Below are 19,741 nucleotides of genomic sequence, written 5' to 3' on the forward strand. Positions count from 1 at the left end.
ATAACTTCTTTAGTCTCTGATACAAACAGATCATCATCAATGTGAATAGCTAGCATGTGAATAGCTAGCATGGTCAAGGGTCCACCACTGTCATTTACAAAAGCTCAAGAATCTGATCTGTTGGTATTAGAGCAAATTGGTTTAGCACACTGGTGAATTATTGACCCCACAGTATAGATGCCTGTTTTAGCCCATGGATATTTTCTTCAGTTTGCATACCCTTTTGGTACTATTCTAGAAGCCTTCTGGGTGTTCCATACATGTCTCAGTATCAATTTCACAGTATAAAAATTCAGTTTTAGCATAAAAACTGCCCTATATTCAATGCTTTGGGTGCTGCAATAGGTAAGATTATTTGCATGGAGTCAAATCTCACCACTGGGCTGAAGATTTCAATGTAACCCACACACATCTATACTGCAATCCTCTGGCAAAATGTCTAGTTTTAAATCTGTCCACAGTTATATTTGAAAAGCCACATATTGTCAACTACTTCTTGATTCTCTGGGGCTTCAGTCATGATCTACGTTTCACTAAGATTAAGTGCATGTATTTCCTCTGCTTCAGTTTTTATAATTTCACAATCCATTGCATCTTCATATGAGGAAGGTCCATAATACTGTGTCACACATCCAGAGATTACATTTAGGTTGGTGTATGTAATAGGCTTTTTGATTTTTGCCCTATCTAGTAAATTTCTTCCTAGTTAATCCAGATTCTTTGCAATCTTCATTGGCATTCTGTTCAGTACAGTTGATTTCAGAATTTAGTCTGTCTCTGGGCTATTTAATTTCCTCATATTCTAACTGGGGCTCTCCTCCTGAGTAAGTTGTTCACTCTCAGTGGTCTCTGATATCAAGAAAGGTTCACCATCTTTCTTGACAATTTTATCACATTGACAATCCTTGTATAACCTGTCCACAAAAACACCACAATTTATTTCAATTTTATGTTCATGAGGAAACCAAACACAATATCCATTTACCTCTTTGTCATATCCAACCAGATAACCCTTTGCAGCTTTGGAGTCTGATTTCTGCGATCTCTCCTTTGGAATGTGTTTGTAAACTATCTCTACAAATATCTTGAGTTTGGCCACATCACAGTTCCATTCAGCCCACAATTTGTAAGGTGTTTCTCCATCAGCCTTGCTGTTGCCTGTTCTGTTCAAGATATAAGTTGTCATGTTTAGGGCTTGAGCTCATAACCATACTGCAGCCTGCTTGAGTGAAGCATTGTCCTTGCAGTCTCCACCAAAGTTCGGTTCTCCTGTCTAGCTGCACAGATCGGTTAGGGACTGTAGGCTGCTGACTTTTGGTGCATTATCACATAGTTCTGCATTATTTTATGTACCTCTTGATTGATATAAATTCTAATTTATTATCATTCAGATCACTTTAATTCTATGCTCAACTTGTTTATCACTGGTTTTTAAGAAATATTACAGGTGTTTGGCCACTTCAGACTTATAAAAACACCACAGCTCATCAATGGGAGTAGTCATTTTTTAAAAAAGAAAGTACCACGAGATACCAATCGACCTAATTTGCACAGGACCACACAAATCACTGTGAATCAACTCACCTGCTTTTGCCAAAGAATTTTGTACAAAATGCAATCCTCGCATAAGTTTCTATTTTCTTCCTGAAATTGAATTTGTCTCTCTTCCAAGAATCTCCTCACAAAGAAAATTTTGGTTGGTGTGCGAGTCTTTGTGACCGAGCCTAAGTTCTACCTTAGCAGCCACATTTGTGTGAATGTCATTTTCGGTCAATGGTATCTTAAGCTTCGGTGCACAGAAATTTCCTTCACAAACTCCCATTACAACAGCCTTTTCTCCCTTGAATTGTGTACATATTGTCTTATCAGATTTACACTCCTGGAAATTGAAATAAGAACACCGTGAATTCATTGTCCCAGGAAGGGGAAACGATATTGACACATTCCTGGGGTCAGATACATCACATGATCACACTGATAGAACCACAGGCACATAGACACAGGCAACAGAGCATGCACAATGTCGGCACTAGTACAGTGTATATCCACCTTTCGCAGCAATGCAGGCTGCTATTCTCCCATGGAGACGATCGTAGAGATGCTGGATGTAGTCCTGTGGAACGGCTTGCCATGCCATTTCCACCTGGCGCCTCAATTGGACCAGCGTTCGTGCTGGACGTGCAGACCGCGTGAGACGACGCTTCATCCAGTCCCAAACATGCTCAATGGGATACAGATCCGGAGATCTTGCTGGCCAGGGTAGTTGACTTACACCTTCTAGAGCACGTTGGGTGGCACGGGATACATGCGGACGTGCATTGTCCTGTTGGAACAGCAAGTTCCCTTCCCGGTCTAGGAATGGTAGAACGATGGGTTCGATGACGGTTTGGATGTACCGTGCACTATTCAGTGTCCCCTCGACGATCACCAGTGGTGTACGGCCAGTGTAGGAGATCGCTCCCCACACCATGATGCCGGGTGTTGGCCCTGTGTGCCTCGGTCGTATGCAGTCCTGATTGTGGCGCTCACCTGCACGGCGCCAAACACGCATACGACCATCATTGGCACCAAGGCAGAAGCGACTCTCATCGCTGAAGACGACACGTCTCCATTCGTCCCTTCATTCACGCCTGTTGCGACACCACTGGAGGCGGGCTGCACGATGTTGGGGCGTGAGCGGCAGACGGCCTAACGGTGTGCGGGACCGTAGCCCAGCTTCCTGGAGACGGTTGCGAATGGTCCTCGCCGATACCCCAGGAGCAACAGTGTCCCTAATTTGCTGGGAAGTGGCGGTGCGGTCCCCTACGGCACTGCGTAGGATCCTACGGTCTTGGCGTGCATCCGTGCATCGCTGCGGTCCAGTCCCAGGTCGACGGGCACGTGCACCTTCCGCCGACCACTGGCGACAACATTGATGTACTGTGGAGACCTCACGCCCCACGTGTTGAGCAATTCGGCGGTACCTCCACCCGGCCTCCCACATGCCCACTATACGCCCTCACTCAAAGTCCGTCAACTGCACATACGGTTCACGTCCACGCTGTCGCGGCATGCTACCAGTGTTAAAGACTGCAATGGAGCTCCGTATGCCACGGCAAACTGGCTGACACTGACGGCGGCAGTGCACAAATGCTGCGCAGCTAGCGCTATTCGACGGCCAACACCGCGGTTCCTGGTGTGTCCGCTGTGCCGTGCGTGTGATCATTGCTTGTACAGCCCTCTCGCAGTGTCCGGAGCAAGTATGGTGGGTCTGACACACCGGTGTCAATGTGTTCTTTTTTCCATTTCCAGGAGTGTAAATGTTATTCCCTTGTCAAGAGCTGCTCTAAGTGAGAATAAAATGAACTCAATCCTTGGCACATATAAAACATTAGACAGATATGTCTCACTCCATCTTTCTCTGTCATACGGTAAAATGTTTATAACACATTTTCTTTGTGATGAAATGAAGCTACCATCAGCGACACAGACTGGCACTTCATTCTCAAATGGACTGCAACTTGTAAACCACTCAATCTGATTATGCATTTGATCAGTCGCACCAGACTCTAGAAAACCATGCATTTTCATCTATATGCATGCCTGCTACTAATGAGAGAATTTTGCTTAACTGGGCGTATTTTCATATGCCTACATTGCTGCAGTGTTCATGTTATCATAATGCATTGGTTTTGCTGTTTGGCCTCTGACAAATTCCTAAGCTACCATAGTACTCAAGGTCACACATACCGGTGCATGAAATTTCGAGACTAACAGCTTTCGACGCCCTTGAGCTTTGCAGTTCTTGTAATGTCGATTTCCATCGTTTTAAGGTTACATTTTCACTTGCACTCTGTGGAAATAACCTCAAAACTTCTCATATTCGTTTCTGATACTACACTCTACCTGGTATTTCGGTTTTATTTACATCACATAAAACTACTCACTCACTGATTACTGGGCCCATGACATGTTGAGAAGTCATGGGAAATTAACAATGATTCTTACTGCAGGATGGTGACAAAGTTTTATTGCTGAACGGGCGAAAAAGTGTTATGTAACACACACACAGCCATATACACACAACACTATATAAAAATGTGGTCTTTTTACCAGTAAGTTCACTGTGCAAGTTCCAGTAGGCAGCATGGCATATGCAACTGGAGAGTGTGCTAAATAAAAACAGTAGGAGTATAGCAGTGTTTACAAATACCGGAGAAACTGACAAAACTGAACACTTCTAATTGATTATTACAACAGAAACCAAGCATTACAGTAATACGCTATGGCATACGAAAATGTATCTTTTCACCCATTCAATAGTTTCAAGCTACAATAACGGTGTACATGACACCAACCAGCCCAGTAACATACATAACAAAAAGCATTGAAAGACACTGCCCCATCACTTAATGGCATATAATCTGGGGCAGTAATGAAATTTTCACATACTTTCATGTTCTGCAAGATTTTGTTCAAACACAAACAGCAATCTGTTCATATTCAAAACAAAGTTCAAATAGTTTTATTGCTGGATGAACTTGCAGTTGTACAGGAATTAACTCATGGTCTGTAAGACTAGAACAAAAGACAGGAAATAACAGTCGGAATCAGCTGTACCATCACTTACATTACTATAACTTAGCTATGTTTCAGGTCATATATAAAGAAAAAACAACAGCCAAACGACACGTCATGCTACTTATCTAGGTGCAACAGACTGTCACCAATCTATGGAGAGTAAAAAATAACTCGCAACTCCATATGGCTCAAGGTGATTGGATGCACACCATCCTCATATGAATGTGCTAGAGTTAGCGCATGAGCCTCAACTGTCAAATGACAGCCAATCAGACTAAATTCGGATTCATCTTACACCCAGATGATGACCAGGGATCGTAACACAGGCAACAACCTCTCACATGTTAATATCACGAACCAGAATAAACAAGAAACTAATCAGACAGATGATATATTCTTATTGATGTAAAACGAAAACATGAATTTCGCGAAAAATTACCTGAAGAAAATACGACATGTCATGGCACACTGAATGAAATGATATGGGGCACAGCACAAACCGTTGCAAATGGTGTAACAGCCACAATTGTTGCAGATTTGGGGCAGCAATATGTGCTGTACCATACAATTTGTATTAGAGTATGAGGCAATTAGGCCCCATTCCCAACTTTCCTGTACAGACATGGCAACTCATGAGCACAGTTGGGGTTAAATCACGTTGGTTTAGGCCCCAGGCTTTCATGACCATTAAGCTGCGAAATGGAGTGATAGAATGTCCAGTCCTAGTAACTGATCACTTAGTCACTCATTGCCTAATAGGTGTAGATTTTCTGAGAGAGAAAGACACAATAGTCGATTTCTGCTTGGGAAAATGTTCCTTGGCGCACTGTGGCGAAAAAACTGAAGTAATTATGGATAGACAAAAATCAAACCATAACAAATACTACCAGTTCTTTGGCCATAATGACAGCTTTAACTTTAGCCGCCCCATAACGAAAGATTATTACAGACTCAAAGGAACTCATAGTCGATAGTGACTGAATCTACAGCCACTAAAAATGGAACACAAGGTAAGTTACAAGATTCATTACTCCACTATTTACAGGTATTTACACAAAAACTAGATGGCTTTAAAACATATATTTACAGTACGGAAGTTCACCCCAATGATGTATTTTGCCACAACACATATATGATCCCCTGGTCAAAGTAAGTGGCAGTGGCACGTGAGATCAAACAAATGTTAGAATGGAACACAACTCAACCCTGTACAGCACAGTAGTGTAGTCCATTACTAGCTAGCTTGTTTTGCTTATAAACCTATTGGAAGTATTCGTCTTCAGATAGATGTATGGACCATAAATAAAATAATGATACCCGTATGCACAGCAGCCTAAAGCCTTGGTGAGCAATTACAAAAATTCTACGGTGTAAATATCTTACAAGTACTGATTTAAAAAGTTCATATTGACAGATACAACTGACGCCAGAAATTAGAAAATATGCGGCCTTTGTTTTTGGTAGTAGCAGTTATCAGGTTTGCGTCCCACCTTTCGGAATTAATGTAAGTTATGGAGTGTTCATCACTGTTTTAGACACAGTACTAAGTCCAGAACTGCTAGAAAGTGTGACACTGTATGTTAAGTACATTCTCATAGTACAAATACTTGGGAAGAATAACTACCCGTTCTAGAAAGCACAATGGAGACGTTGACATCGGCAGGAGTAACGACAAATTTACAAAAATCTACGTCTACAAGGGAGGAGATGAAGGGAATACGATCCAACGCTGATAAAATTAGTGCCATCAGGAATTTCCCATGTCCAAATACCAAGAAGCAGTTAAAAGCATGTTTTGGTCCATGCTGTTTCTTTTGGTGTTTCGTTTCAGACAGTTACTAAATAACACAGCATTCCTAGGATTACTTAAGAATAACGCTTAATGACTTTGGACGCAAGAATGCACCCATTTTAATGCAGTCAAAGAAGCATTAGTTAATTCAGATATCTTATGTCAGCCTGATAAGAGCCAAGATTTTTGCATTACTACAGATGTCTCATAGAATTTATTTATTACGCTGATACAAAACACTTGCCCTGACGTGCTTAAGGTCACAATATATTGCCTATAGACCTGCAAACTGCTCGTAAATTACCGAAATAATGCAGTACACTGAACTATAGTCACGCAAACAATTCGAAACTGCGGGTGCATGTAAAACGCTCTGTATACACGATCACTATTTGTAAACTGTCAAAATAATGCCTTGAACATCCCACAGACCTGCAAACTTCTCGTAAATTACCGAAATAATGCTGTGCACTAATGTACAGATACGCTAACAACTCGTAAAGTGTCAAAATAATGCTTGAGAAACGCTCTGCAAACACGTTAGCAACGCGTAAAATTGGCAAAATAATGCATTTATAACTCTCTGCAAACATGCTCACAACATTTAGGGCCTAATAGCCCAAAATACTGCAGTAGTCAAATACTCATTGCATGTAAAAACACTTTCGAAAGACCGTTAAGAAATTCGATCACGATGTATCAGCAAACTGTTCCCTAATGCAAGGTGGAGTGATGATCAGATGTATCAGGTGCACATTCCGGTCCAGCATATTCCACATGCGAGACGCCTCTAGCCGCGGACATGTGTTTACCTAGGCCCGCTGCTGGGGCGATGATGCATAGCTTTCGTATCTGCGGGTTCAGTGAGGTGTTTGCCTAGCGACTCAGCCTCGCAAGTGCAGCTAAAAGGTTTGTTATACTGACGTCTATGTAAATAATAACCAAGCCTCCCTCTGGATGCCCTATAGAAATCTTTTGCAATGCTTTCAGGAAATGTTAACTAAATATCCCAGAATAACGCAGAATGGATTCTTCCTAGCAAACCTAATGGGACAGCGCATTCATCACATGTTAACCTTCCCAGAAATTGTAACGTCCTGCTTTCAACATACGTCTCAGAAACGGTAATCGTTCGCCCTTGTTATCACCACCAAAAGCCTTAATCATATCTACGCATACTTGCGAAAACACCAATAATCATAAAAGCTTTCTCGTTGTTTGGAAAGAGAGTGCTGTCTAAGAACTGACGTGAAAATCAGAACAATTACACAAACAGAATTCGAAGCACTGTCCTACAGAAGAGGAAAATAGCTGGAATTTTAGGTGTCCTACAGCTGCTGGTCTGGAGATGTCCTAATGTCACAATGGTAAATGAAGGACAGCATCACACCAGAGATGGACGGTCTGCTTCAACTTGTCTTTGAATACTTGAACAAAGAAAACGTCATATTACTCTCAGAACTCCAGCACAAAGTATTTCTTGTGAATCAATAGAGCATTCTGATTGGCTCTTACTGAATTTAACAGCCAAACTGCTGCTGCTGGTGTAGGAGCACTGTCCGCCATTTTTTTCTGCAGACGAGACTTTCAACGGCAAAAGTATTTTGTACTGTTGGAAATGTCACATTGACAGTTAAACCTTGAAAAAGTCGTCTACAGATTGCCAAATACAGAGAGACACTTCCTCATTTATACTGCTCTAGTATTGTTGAGCAAAGCTTGAATTTTTCGATGCAAAACCCGCCAAACTACTACTTCTGGTGTGGGAACACTGTCAGCCGTTTTCTGTAGACGAGACTTTCAGCAGCAAAACTATTTTGCATATATCGCACTGACAGTTAAACCTTGCAAAAGTGATCTACAGATCATGAAATGCAGGAAGATGCTCCCTCAAATACACTGCTCTGCTACTGTATAGGAAAGCTTGAATATTTCAATGTGAAGCCAATCTCCAATTTGGCTATATCACCACATACTGTATTGATGTAGTAAACACACAATTCGTATCCTGCACCATACAAAATCATCACTTCTGAATTTTGCATGTAGCTATCGACCACCAGACACTCATACATATACCACAAAGACAGACAGCATAAGCACATGCACCATATATACTCCTCACAGCACCAGATATTTCCCGCGAGCTCGACAGGTCATCCACTGCAGCCGATGGTCAAAAGTCGTCTGCCCCTGTGCATACACTGGCCCGACGCGCGACCAGAACGCCCTCTGCAGACTGAGGTCACTCTTAGAACTGTTGTACAAAGGCTGGATTGGCCCCCCTTGGCACAAAGGCATTACTGTTTCTGACCCTGGCCTGCTTGCTTGCTTTCTGCACCCATCTCCAGACTCTGGGATTACAAGAACACATGTATTTTCACATGGTTTGCTAGAATATCATACAATTTTTCGCGATACTTCTCGATATCAACCACATAGCAATATCACTTGCATAGCAGTATCACTTGCACAGTATAACTGCAAAGATATAGACAGGAAATTATTTCTCTAGAAACCCTAAACTGTAGCGAGGTACAGCGAGGTGGAGGATGCTGTAAATCACTGAGTAACCAGGAACTTATCTCATCTGCGAAGACCTTTACATGAAAACTCGAAAAAAGAGGAAACTGATATTTCCACTCGCGAATACCAATGTCGGTGGTATAACAGATTCAAATCATCCTTATAATTTACAAAGTCAGCTATGGTGTTTCTCATGTCTAGAGAACTAGCAAACGTGCCTTCCACCCGTCTTTCACCTAGTAGGCGCACACACCACACACCACAATCGATGTTATTTCAACCAAATAAAGATGGGAATTGTGCCGAAGCAGTCAACCAGACATTTTACATGGGAGGGAATGATGGTACAGCACGAACACACGTCCATATTGAATTTTCTAAAATTTTCTCAGAGAACACTTGCGATCATGAAGTCTACCCAACACATACTGAGTATTAGTTCGCTACTCACCCATCTAGAGGGGGACACAGTTAAGTCAGTTATATTCCTGTATCCCAACCGGCCTTTCCATTCAGACGGCTCCTGCCATTTGCCAGAAACGTGAATCATTCCTACCACACGCCACCGCCGCCATACTTCATGCACCCCCAGGCAGAATAGTGCTAGGAAACCAGCCACAAAAATGGTTCAAATGGCTCTATGGAACATAACTTCTGAGGTCATTAGTCCCCTAGAACTTAGAACTACTTAAACCTAACTAACCTAAGGACATCACACACATCCATGCCCGAGGCAGGATTCGAACCTGCGACTGTAGCGGTCACGCGGTTCCAGACTGTAGCACCTAGAACCGATCGGCCACCCCGGCCGGCAAACCAGCCACATATATATATTTGATCGCAGTACTTACAATTAAATATTACGATTGCAGCCTCAATCGGACGACACTCTACAATGAGTGAAGTATCGCAAATACCCCCTCCTGACGACTGTGGCTCTGGAAACAAATATCTGTACCATTCTTATGATTTGACATAATTTTCCAAGCAAAAAGAAATATTTCATTCCCTTTGCGGCTATCGTAGTTTTCCACGTCAGATCCATACCTGCCCTTACGACAGGACACGTCCATTTTTTTTGCACATGTTGGAACACACACACACACACGCACACACACACACACACACACACACACACACACACACACACACATATATATATATATATATATATATATATATATATATATATACTTTATAAGCCTGATACTCAGGGATCAATCCCGCATCCCCTATTACCAAGTATAACAATTCGCCAATAAATGAATGCTGGCGATACGAAACAATACTGAGCGAAAACCATCGATGGGTGAACATGTCTCATATGTTTTTGTTGCGAGTGGTACCATTGTGTCTTAAATGGAGAAACGTAACCATCTTACAAGTCACCAGATGTCAAAAACACGATTTCAACAACCAGGCTACTATCGCAAGCGGTCTTGGTTCTATAGGTGTTCACATGCATCGCTAACGATACCCATGTTAAAAACAATATAAGCCTTATAAATCGAGATATTGCATTACTTACGAATGAAGTGGTTTTTCCAGACAAATAACGCGACATTGAATATAGATGGCGTTCGCGTGGTGTATATTAACAGACTAACAGCACGGGTACACGTCGTCGACAGTGTAAGCTCGTAATAAAATCACTGAATTTAGAAAGTGATTCAGCTAAGGACCGTGGTATGAAGCCGATATTTGCAACTGCCTCGCGCTGCCGCTAGATGTTTCTCCACGTCAGAGGTTCTGTTTTATATCTATATCTACATCCATACTCCGCAAGCCACCTGTTGGTATGTGGTGCCTCTATCCACTGGGTTATAGGTGATGGGTGATTGGGAATAATCATGCACAGTAGATGGTGTGCTGATTGTGGTCGTAATAAATGTACACAGGCTTTTCAGATCTATACTGTTACGCTTTCTGGTAGAAATGCTGTCTGCAATTTGGAATCAGGTGTTTCCATTCAACCACATACCTGCATTGGATCCTATGGAGAAGTCTTTTAATGATTACAGCCACTAGTGAATCATATTCGTCACACTCTCATATCTCGAAACGAGTCACCTTTTTGGAACCTATCTGCTACAGTAAAATTCCAATGTGATTTTAGGTAGTGCCTATGTACCATGTAACTGTTCCTCAGACTCTGTCCTGCCATACCTGCAGCTTTAAACATGTGATCGCTCCAGTTTAAGTCGGAACTGACCAGGAGTCGGAGAGAGCTATATCTGCCACCTTCTGCAATCCATGTAGAAACAGAGTGACCTGAGTTAATGCGACAGGATATGTTTTAACCATTCGGTGGAAATGGGAACATGTTGTTGTAGCTCTGGTAATCGTGTACGTAGCGTAAAGTCAGCAACAAACGAAGCCTGCTCCTGTAACATGAGGTAGTATAAAAGACAGTATAAACAGTTACAGTGCGTTTCTTACTGGGAAAATTAGGAAGACTCAACATCACACAGGTACTGCAGTCCAAAGCAGATATGCATCCTTTAGGGTCCATTCACGTCTATCACCCCAACATTCTATCACCGTTACTCTGTACCATCCAACACAGATAAATTATGAACTATAAAAGCTCCACTAACTTCATCTGATAGAGAACTCGACAAGATTTTTACTGTTTCTCTCTCTCTTCCCATAAATCGAAAACAAATACCGTATGCATGCTGACATCAAGCATATGTGGTAACTCTATTAAATGTACAGGTATTGATCCATTGCACAGGCTGGTGTAAAGCGTCAATGCCCATACTGTAGGACGAGCATATCCCACACACTATCAGTCGCAAGAGGGGGTCCCTGTGTTGTTGTTTGAAACATTGATTTTTTTTCTGCTGTAACACGCGTCATAAACTGCCAGACATTCTGTTCTTTCTGTCATGACTTTAAGGTCTGTGTCAGGTTCTAAACTGACATTAACATGTTCTGATCCATTGCCTCTCACAGGAAACTAGACATCGCATAGTGTAAATAAAGTTGTCGCTGCTGTTGTAGCAACACAACACACACACACACACACACACACACACACACACACACACACTGCATGATTGAAATAAAAGACAGTCACAACGTAGGGAAACTGGAATAATTTTGCGGCATTGTGGAGCATTTCCAAACTACTGTCTGAAGGTGATTGATGGCCTCCACATTTAAACTCATTTGTCACAGTGACAGAATAGCTGATGGCTCTGTGTTACGTTTCGACTGATTCCTCATATTGCAGTCATGTACGCAATCACTGTTTCAGTGCTATCCATCTCCGGAAGGTGTTGCCCCTACACCAAGACTCTTTCTCCATCTCAAACAAGCGATGTCAGTCAATCATTATATGGTAATCAACAGCGTACCTGTGAATGGATGGGATTGAAAAGACACCATCAATGTACTGTAATAATACGCATCACAGTTGATAGTGCGAACAGTTTTAGCAGACTCTTTCTCCATCTCAAACAAGCGATGTCAGTCAATCATTATACGGTAATCAACAGCGTACCTGTGAATGGATGGGATTGAAAAGACACCATCAATGTACTGTAATAATACGCATCACAGTTGATAGTGCGAACAGTTTTAGAAAATTTACCATAATTTCAACACTGACCAATGACGCAGCAGCATGCTTCCCAGATTCTGTATCATCGCTAAACCGCCCCTCCTTTACTTCGCGAGTACCATTGCGAATGTAGATACATGACTGTGCAGTACATCCATTCATTGTTAATTCTCAAACATAAACATCGAAGTATACAAGACAGCGATCTACATATTTCTAGCACTTCAAGCGTAGTGTGTAATTTACGATCTTTCTTTATGTGGATGGGAGTCACAGGGCATTCTCACATTCTTAGAATAAGTTATAGGCTGAAAGATCTTCTTGCGCTGTCTTTGATCAGCCCACCCTGCAGTGCTGTCACCAATTTAATCTGCAGGTGACCAGAAGTAGACTGCTATGTTCCATGTCTCGTGAAAGAATGGAATGTACCAAGTCCATAACTGCTGCTATGCATCCATCCAAGTGCACTATACCTCCTGCTGCACAGTATTCAATACACCTCTTCTTTTTCTTAAGACATTATGGAATAACAGTATTTGTTGGGACAGTAACAGTTTGTGGTGATTTTTTCTTAGGATCTATGGAGTGGAGGTTTATAAAGATTTTCTATATATTGCCTAATTCAGTAAACAGCCCTGAATCCATCATTTATCTTCAAGTATGCCAACATGTGACCACTTTCCATTAGCATTTACAGTAAATGCAGGTATCCTGCATTCACCATTTGCATCTTGATGTTTTGCTATGTGCTGTGTGCAATTATATATGCAATTAATAGTAAATATTTTTATAAAAGTACATATCTATCTTTATTCTTCACCTTCTGAAGCATAATATGTATTTTTAGGTTTTCCCAGTGAATATGCTACTTGAAAGTCTCTCCGGTATGCAGACAGATTGATTGATCATTGCAGAAAGGATTTTTGATGGCGTAACGTATCATAATCATCAAGTAACTCCTGCCAACTGACATCCCAGACTAGTTGGTGTGATACATATACCAGTAATCTCCCCCCTCCACTGACCTCATGTATGGACCATGTGATGTGCCAGCCACAGTAGTGGGGATAGCTCACACACAGGGGTCGAGTGGCAGTTCTCAGTCTGCATTCCACTTTCGCTGTGATCGGTGTTCCATTCCCGCTGCATTTGCAGAATTTTCAGTGCCAGATCTCATTCACATGTAGCCAGATTACGATAGCCTCCTTGCATACACAGAATTTTTGTACCTTCATATTTCATTTTGTGGTTGGTCTCAAGACAATGTTCAGCAACTGCTGATTTTGTGGGCAGCTGGAGGTTGAAGTTCCATTTGTGTTCCGTGCACCTCTCTTCAGTTGTGTGAATGGTTTGTCCAATACATGCATTCTCACACTCGCTTAGCGTGCAATACATTCCAGATTTCTGGAGTCCCAGGTCGTCCTTTACTGTCTGTAAAAGGGATGTGATCTTCTGCAGCAGTGGTACACACGTCTGATATTTTGTCATTGAAAAATTCCACCGATTTTTCCAGATACTTTATCTGTGTTTGGAATGTAGGCTGGCTTTTTCGGTTGGTCTTCACCAGGCGTTGGCTGTGGTGTGGTTTTTTTGCTTGAATGCTGGCCTAATTTGATGGTCGCTACAGCCTTCTTTGTGTAACATGTTCCTGAGGTAGTCCAGTTCTGATTTTAGGCTTTCTTCATTGGAGATCACATGAGATCTTTTGACCACCATGTCTAGCGCTCCTTCCCTTTGTGATGGATGATGACAGCTAGAGGCGTGAAGGTACTGGTCCATGTGGGTCTTCTTCTGATAGACGCTGTGTCGCAGAGTTCTGTACAATTTTCTCCATACTAGAACATCCAAGAACGACAGCTGAGCGTTTTGGTCTACCTCCATGATGAAGTGAACTTGGTTGTGGATCGAGTTCAGTTGTCGCAAGAAAACTTGAAGCCCATCTTTCCCGTGAGGCCATATGATGAACACATCATCAGCATATCCGTAAACTAGTCAGTTTTAGTGGCCCTGAGCCTAATGCCTTATCCTCAAAGTCTTCCATGTACATATTGGTCACCACAGGCGACAGAGGACTACTCATAGGCAAGCTATCAGTCTCTTCATACTAATGTCTGTCAAAAAGAAAATATGTGGACGTGAGCACGAAATTGGAAAGTTTGGTGAATGAGGGCCCAGATTTGTTTTCAGTAAGTTCCAGTGACTTCTTGAGTGCCACTCTGGTGAAAAGTGACTTAATGTCGAAACTGAGCATAAGATCTGGGCTGGCCAGTGTGAATTTCCACAGACATTCCACGAACTGAGACGAGTTCTTGACTTGGTGCCCACATTTGCCAACCAAAGAACTTAAAACTAACGTCATATGTTTTGCAAGCTGGTACGTTGGCACTCCTATTGTACTCACTATTATTTACGAGGTGTAGTTTGGTTTCTTTAGCTTCAAACAGTGATCCAATTCCTTCATTTAGGTGGGGTGTCTACAAGGCTTTATCAAGTCTATTTAATCTTCTTCCTCCATTTGTCTACCCAGAAAAATTTCCGTGAACACACAACGCTAATTGTCAAGGCCAAGTCTCGTTTATATGAAAAATCTTGGATTGTGGTGGATGTGGGGTGTGTTACAACGTTAGTGCTTCATAGGCAAGTGTGCTGAATTTAGCTATCTCAAATACAGCTTACTGCTTACTGATTAAAAAAAATAGCTCCCGACCACCTAAAAACAGTACCGATCTTTTATACTTTCTATTAGAAAACTGTCCAACCATGTCTGTCAAAAGCTTAGTATACACACTATAGGTCTGAGATGGAAACAACGTTTCAGGAGCTGAGTATCCAACTGTAAACACCTAGGCGTATTGGGCTATTGCGTGTGTGGGTGTGTGCGTGTGTGTGGGTGTGTGTGTGTGTGTGTGTGTGTGTGTGTGTGTGTGTGTGTTTGTGTTGGCAGTTGAATAAAGTGGAATAGACTGAGGTCAGAAAAATAAAAACAAAAATGCTGTATTTGCCGTAAACAAATACTGCAACTGGAAACAGAGCAAGCAGTTGCTAATGTATAAGCAAGGCTTACTTTACGTGTGTTTATTTCGTTAAGGAATATATGGTAAATCTGTTTATAAACCACCATTCCACAGGTCTTAAGAAAAAAGTGTAATAAACTGTTACCTTTATTCTATAAGTTCAAATGGTTCAAATGACTTGAGCACTATGGGACTTAACATTTGACGTCATCAGTCCCCTAGAACTTAGAACTACTTAAATCTAGCTAACCTAAGGACATCACACACATCCATGCCCGAGGCAGGATACGAACCTGCGACCGTAGCAGTCGTTCCGGACTGAAGCGCCCAGACCCGCTCGGTCACAGCGGGCGGCTATTCCACAAGTCTTAAGAAAAAGAAGCAGTGTACCGAATATACTAAAGCAGGTAGTTATTCAGGAAATCACTCGTTAAAGTGCAGTTATGTGGAGAAACTGGAAATGGAATAGACTGAGGTCAGAAAACGAAAAAAAATTCTGTATTTGGCGAAAACAAATACTAACTGGAAAAAGAGCAAGCGGTTGCTGATGTGTAAGTAAGGCTTACTTCAAGCAGAGTATATGGAAAAAAATCCAGATAGATAATGAATCAAAATACCTGCATGCACTGTAAATGCTAGTGGAGGATTGTCACATGTTGGTGGAGTTCTCAAAAATGACGGGATATAGGAAACATCTGTTCATAAGCCTCCACTCCCATTTCGATCTGAAGTAAAACGATAGATACATTGCGTCAGCTTGTAGCGGACTGGATGACGAGCATCTTGTCATTCCACAGATCTTCAGACAAAAGCACGCTAAACTGCTACTGTTACACACCATTACAGTTACACCAAGGTAGGTAACTAACTTCTTTTTAGATTTTCCACATAGTTTTGTTTGCTTTTGAGACACGCAATCACAAATATCTAAAAAAACGTGTAGTTACATATGCCGGAAGGATATAGTTCTTTTCTGTTAAGTGACATACCACATAGCAACATTCTATACTGAGACACCACGCGGCTTTACTGTATGGTTAAATGACGATGGCGTCCTCTTGGGCAAAATATTCCGGAGGTAAAATAGTCCCCCGTTCGGATCTCCGAGCGGGGACTACTCAAGAGGACGTCGTTATCAGCAGAAAGAAAACTGGCGTTCTACAGTTCGGAGCATGGAATGTCAGATCCCTTAATCGGGCAGATAGGTTAGAAAATTTAAAAAGGGAAATGGATAGATTAAATTTAGATACAGTGGGTATTAGTGAAGTTCGGCGGCAGGAGGAACAAGACTTTTGGTCAGGTGAATACAGGGTTATAAACACAAAATCAAATAGGGGTAATGCAGGAGTAAGTTTAATAATGAATAAAAAAAATAGGAGTGCAGGTAAGCTACCACAATCAACATAGTGAACGTATTATTGTGGCCAAGATAGACACAAAGCCCACGCCTACTACAGTAGTACAAGTTTATATGCCAACTAGCTCTGCAGATGATGAAGAAATTGATGAAATGTATGATGACATATAAGAAATTATTCAGGTAGTGAAGGGAGACGAAAATTTAATAGTCATAGGTGACTGGAATTCGATAGTAGGAAAAGGGAGAGAAGGAAATATAATAGATGAATATGGATTGGGGGTAAGAAATGAAAGAGGAAGCCGCCTGGTAGAATTTTGCACAGAGCATAACTTAATCATAGCTAACACTTGGTTCAAGAATCATAATAGAAGTCTGTTTACATGGAAGAACCCTGGAGATATTAAAAGGTATCAGATAATTATATAATGGTAAGACAGAGATTTAGGAACCAGGTTTTAAATTGCAGGACATTTCCAGGGGCAGATGTGGACTCTGACCACAATCTATTGGATATGAACTGTAGATTAAAACTGAAGAAACTGCAAAAAGGTGGAATTTAAGAAGATGGGACCTGGATGAACTGACTAAACCAGAGGTTGTACACAGTTTCAGGGAGAGCATAACGGAACAATTGACAGGAATGGGGGAATGAAATACAGTAGAAGAGGAATGGGTAGCTTTGAGGGATGAAGTAGTGAAGGCAGCAGAGGATCAAGTAGGTAAAAAGACGAGGGCTAGTAGAAATGCTTGGGTAACAGAAGAAATATTGAATTTAATTGATGAAAGGAGAAAATATAAAAATGCAGTAAATGAAGCAGGCAAGAAGGAATACAAACATCTCAAAAATGACATCGGCAGGAAGTGCAAAATGGCTAAGCAGGGATGGCCAGAGGACAAATGTAAGGATGTAGAGGCTTATCTCACTAGGGGTAAGATAGATACTGCCCACAGGAAAATTAAAGAGACCTTTAGAGAAAAGAGAACCAGTTGTATGAATATCAAGAGCTCAGATGGCAACCCAGTTCTAAGCAAAGAAGGGAAAGCAGAAAGGTGGAAGGAATATATAGTGGGTCGATACAAGGATGATGTAATTGAGGACAATATTATGGAAATGGAAGAGGATGTAGATGAAGATGAAATGGGAGATATGATACTGCGTGAAGAGTTTGACAGAGCACTTAAAGACCTGAGTCGAAACAAGGCTCCGGGAATAGACAACATTCCATTAGAACTACTGACAGCCTTGGGAGAGCCAGTCCTGACAAAAGTCTACCACCTGGTGAGCAAGATGTATGAGACAGGCGAAATACCCTCAGACTTCAAGAAGAATATAATAATTCCAATCCCAAAGAAAGCAGGTGTTGACAGATGTGAAAATTACCGAACTACCAGTTTAATAAGTCACAGCTGCAAAATACTAACACGAATTCTTTACAGACGAACGGAGAAACTGGTAGAAGCCGACCTCGGGGAGGATCAGTTTTGATTCCGTAGAAATATTGGAACACGTGAGGCACTACTGACCTTAGGACTTATCGTAGAAGAAAGATTAAGGAAAGGCAAACCTACGTTTCTAGCATTTGTAGACTTAGAGAAAGCTTTCGACAACATTGACTGGAATACTCTCTTTCAAATTCTGAAAGTGGCAGGGGTAAAATACAGGGAGCGAAAGGCTATTTACAATTTGTGCAGAAACCAGATGGCAGTTATAAGAGTCGAGGGGCATGAAAGGGAAGCAGTGGTTGGGAAGGGAGTGAGACAGGGTTGTAGCCTCTCCCTGATGTTATTCAATCTGTAAATTGAGCAAGCAGTAAAGGAAACAAAAGAAAAATTCGGGCTAGGTATTAAAATCCACGGAGAAGAAATAAAAACTTTGAGGTTCACCGATGACATTGTAATTCTGTCAGAGACGGCAAAGGACTTGGAAGAGCAGTTGAACGGAATGGACAGTGTCTTGAAAGGCGGATATAAGATGAACATCAACAAAAGCAAAACAAGGATAATGGAATGTAGTCAAATTATGTCGGGTGATGGTGAGGGAATTAGATTAGGAAATGAGACACTTAAAGTAGTAAAGGAGTTTTGCTATTTGGGGAGCTAAATAACTGATGATGGTCGAAGTAGAGAGGATATAAAACATAGACTGACAATGGCAAGGAAAGCGTTTCTGAAGAAGAGAAATTTGTTAACATCCAGTGTAGATTTAAGTGTCAGAAAGTCGTTTCTGAAAGTATTTGTATGGAGAGTAACCATGTATGGAAGTGAAACATGGACGACAAATAGTTTGGACAAGAAGAGAATAGAAGCTTTACAAATGTGGTGCTACAGAAGAATGCTGAAGATTAGATGGGTAGATCACATAACTAATGAGGAGGTATTGAATAGAAATGGGGAGAAGAGGAGTTTGTGGCACAACTTGACAAGAAGAAGGGATCGGTTGGTAGGACATGTTCTGAGGCATCGAGTGATGACCATTTTAGTGTTGGAGGGCAGCGTGGAGGGTAAAAACCGTAGAGGGATACCAAGAGATGAATACGCTAAGCAGATTCAGAAGGATGTAGGTTGCAGTAGGTACTGAGAGATGAAGAAGTTTGCACAGGATAGAGTAGCATGGAGAGCTGCATCAAACGAGTCCCATTACTGAAGACCACATCAACAACACTGAGACAGATAATTCATAGATTGGTAAGATTAGATTTAGATTAGATCAGATTAATACTAGCTCCATGGATCATGAATACGATATATCCTAATGATGTGGAACGAGTCAAATTTTCCAATACATGACATAATTAAGTTAATATAACAAATTTTTTATTTTTTTGTTTTTTTTTTATTTTTTTATTTTTTGTTTTTTTTTTTTCTTAATTTATATCTAAAAATTCCTCTATGGAGTAGAAGGAGTTGTCATTCAGAAATTC

The 19,741-nt window shown here is 41.4% G+C and overlaps 1 protein-coding gene across 1 annotated transcript in view; it reads right to left on the reverse strand.

Moving 5' to 3' along the window:
• Positions 1 to 4,031, reverse strand: part of LOC124775473 (vegetative cell wall protein gp1-like) — a 50,358-nt gene extending 46,327 nt beyond the window's left edge. The window contains exon 1 of the mRNA XM_047250305.1: positions 3,927 to 4,031. Within this exon, the coding sequence (XP_047106261.1) occupies positions 3,927 to 3,964 (38 nt within the window). The 5' untranslated portion in view covers positions 3,965 to 4,031. The remainder of the gene's footprint in view (positions 1 to 3,926) is intronic.
• Between the last annotated feature and the right edge of the window lie 15,710 nt (positions 4,032 to 19,741).

Source organism: Schistocerca piceifrons, chromosome 2 (genome assembly GCF_021461385.2).
Source record: "Schistocerca piceifrons isolate TAMUIC-IGC-003096 chromosome 2, iqSchPice1.1, whole genome shotgun sequence".
Lineage (NCBI taxonomy): Eukaryota > Metazoa > Arthropoda > Insecta > Orthoptera > Acrididae > Schistocerca > Schistocerca piceifrons.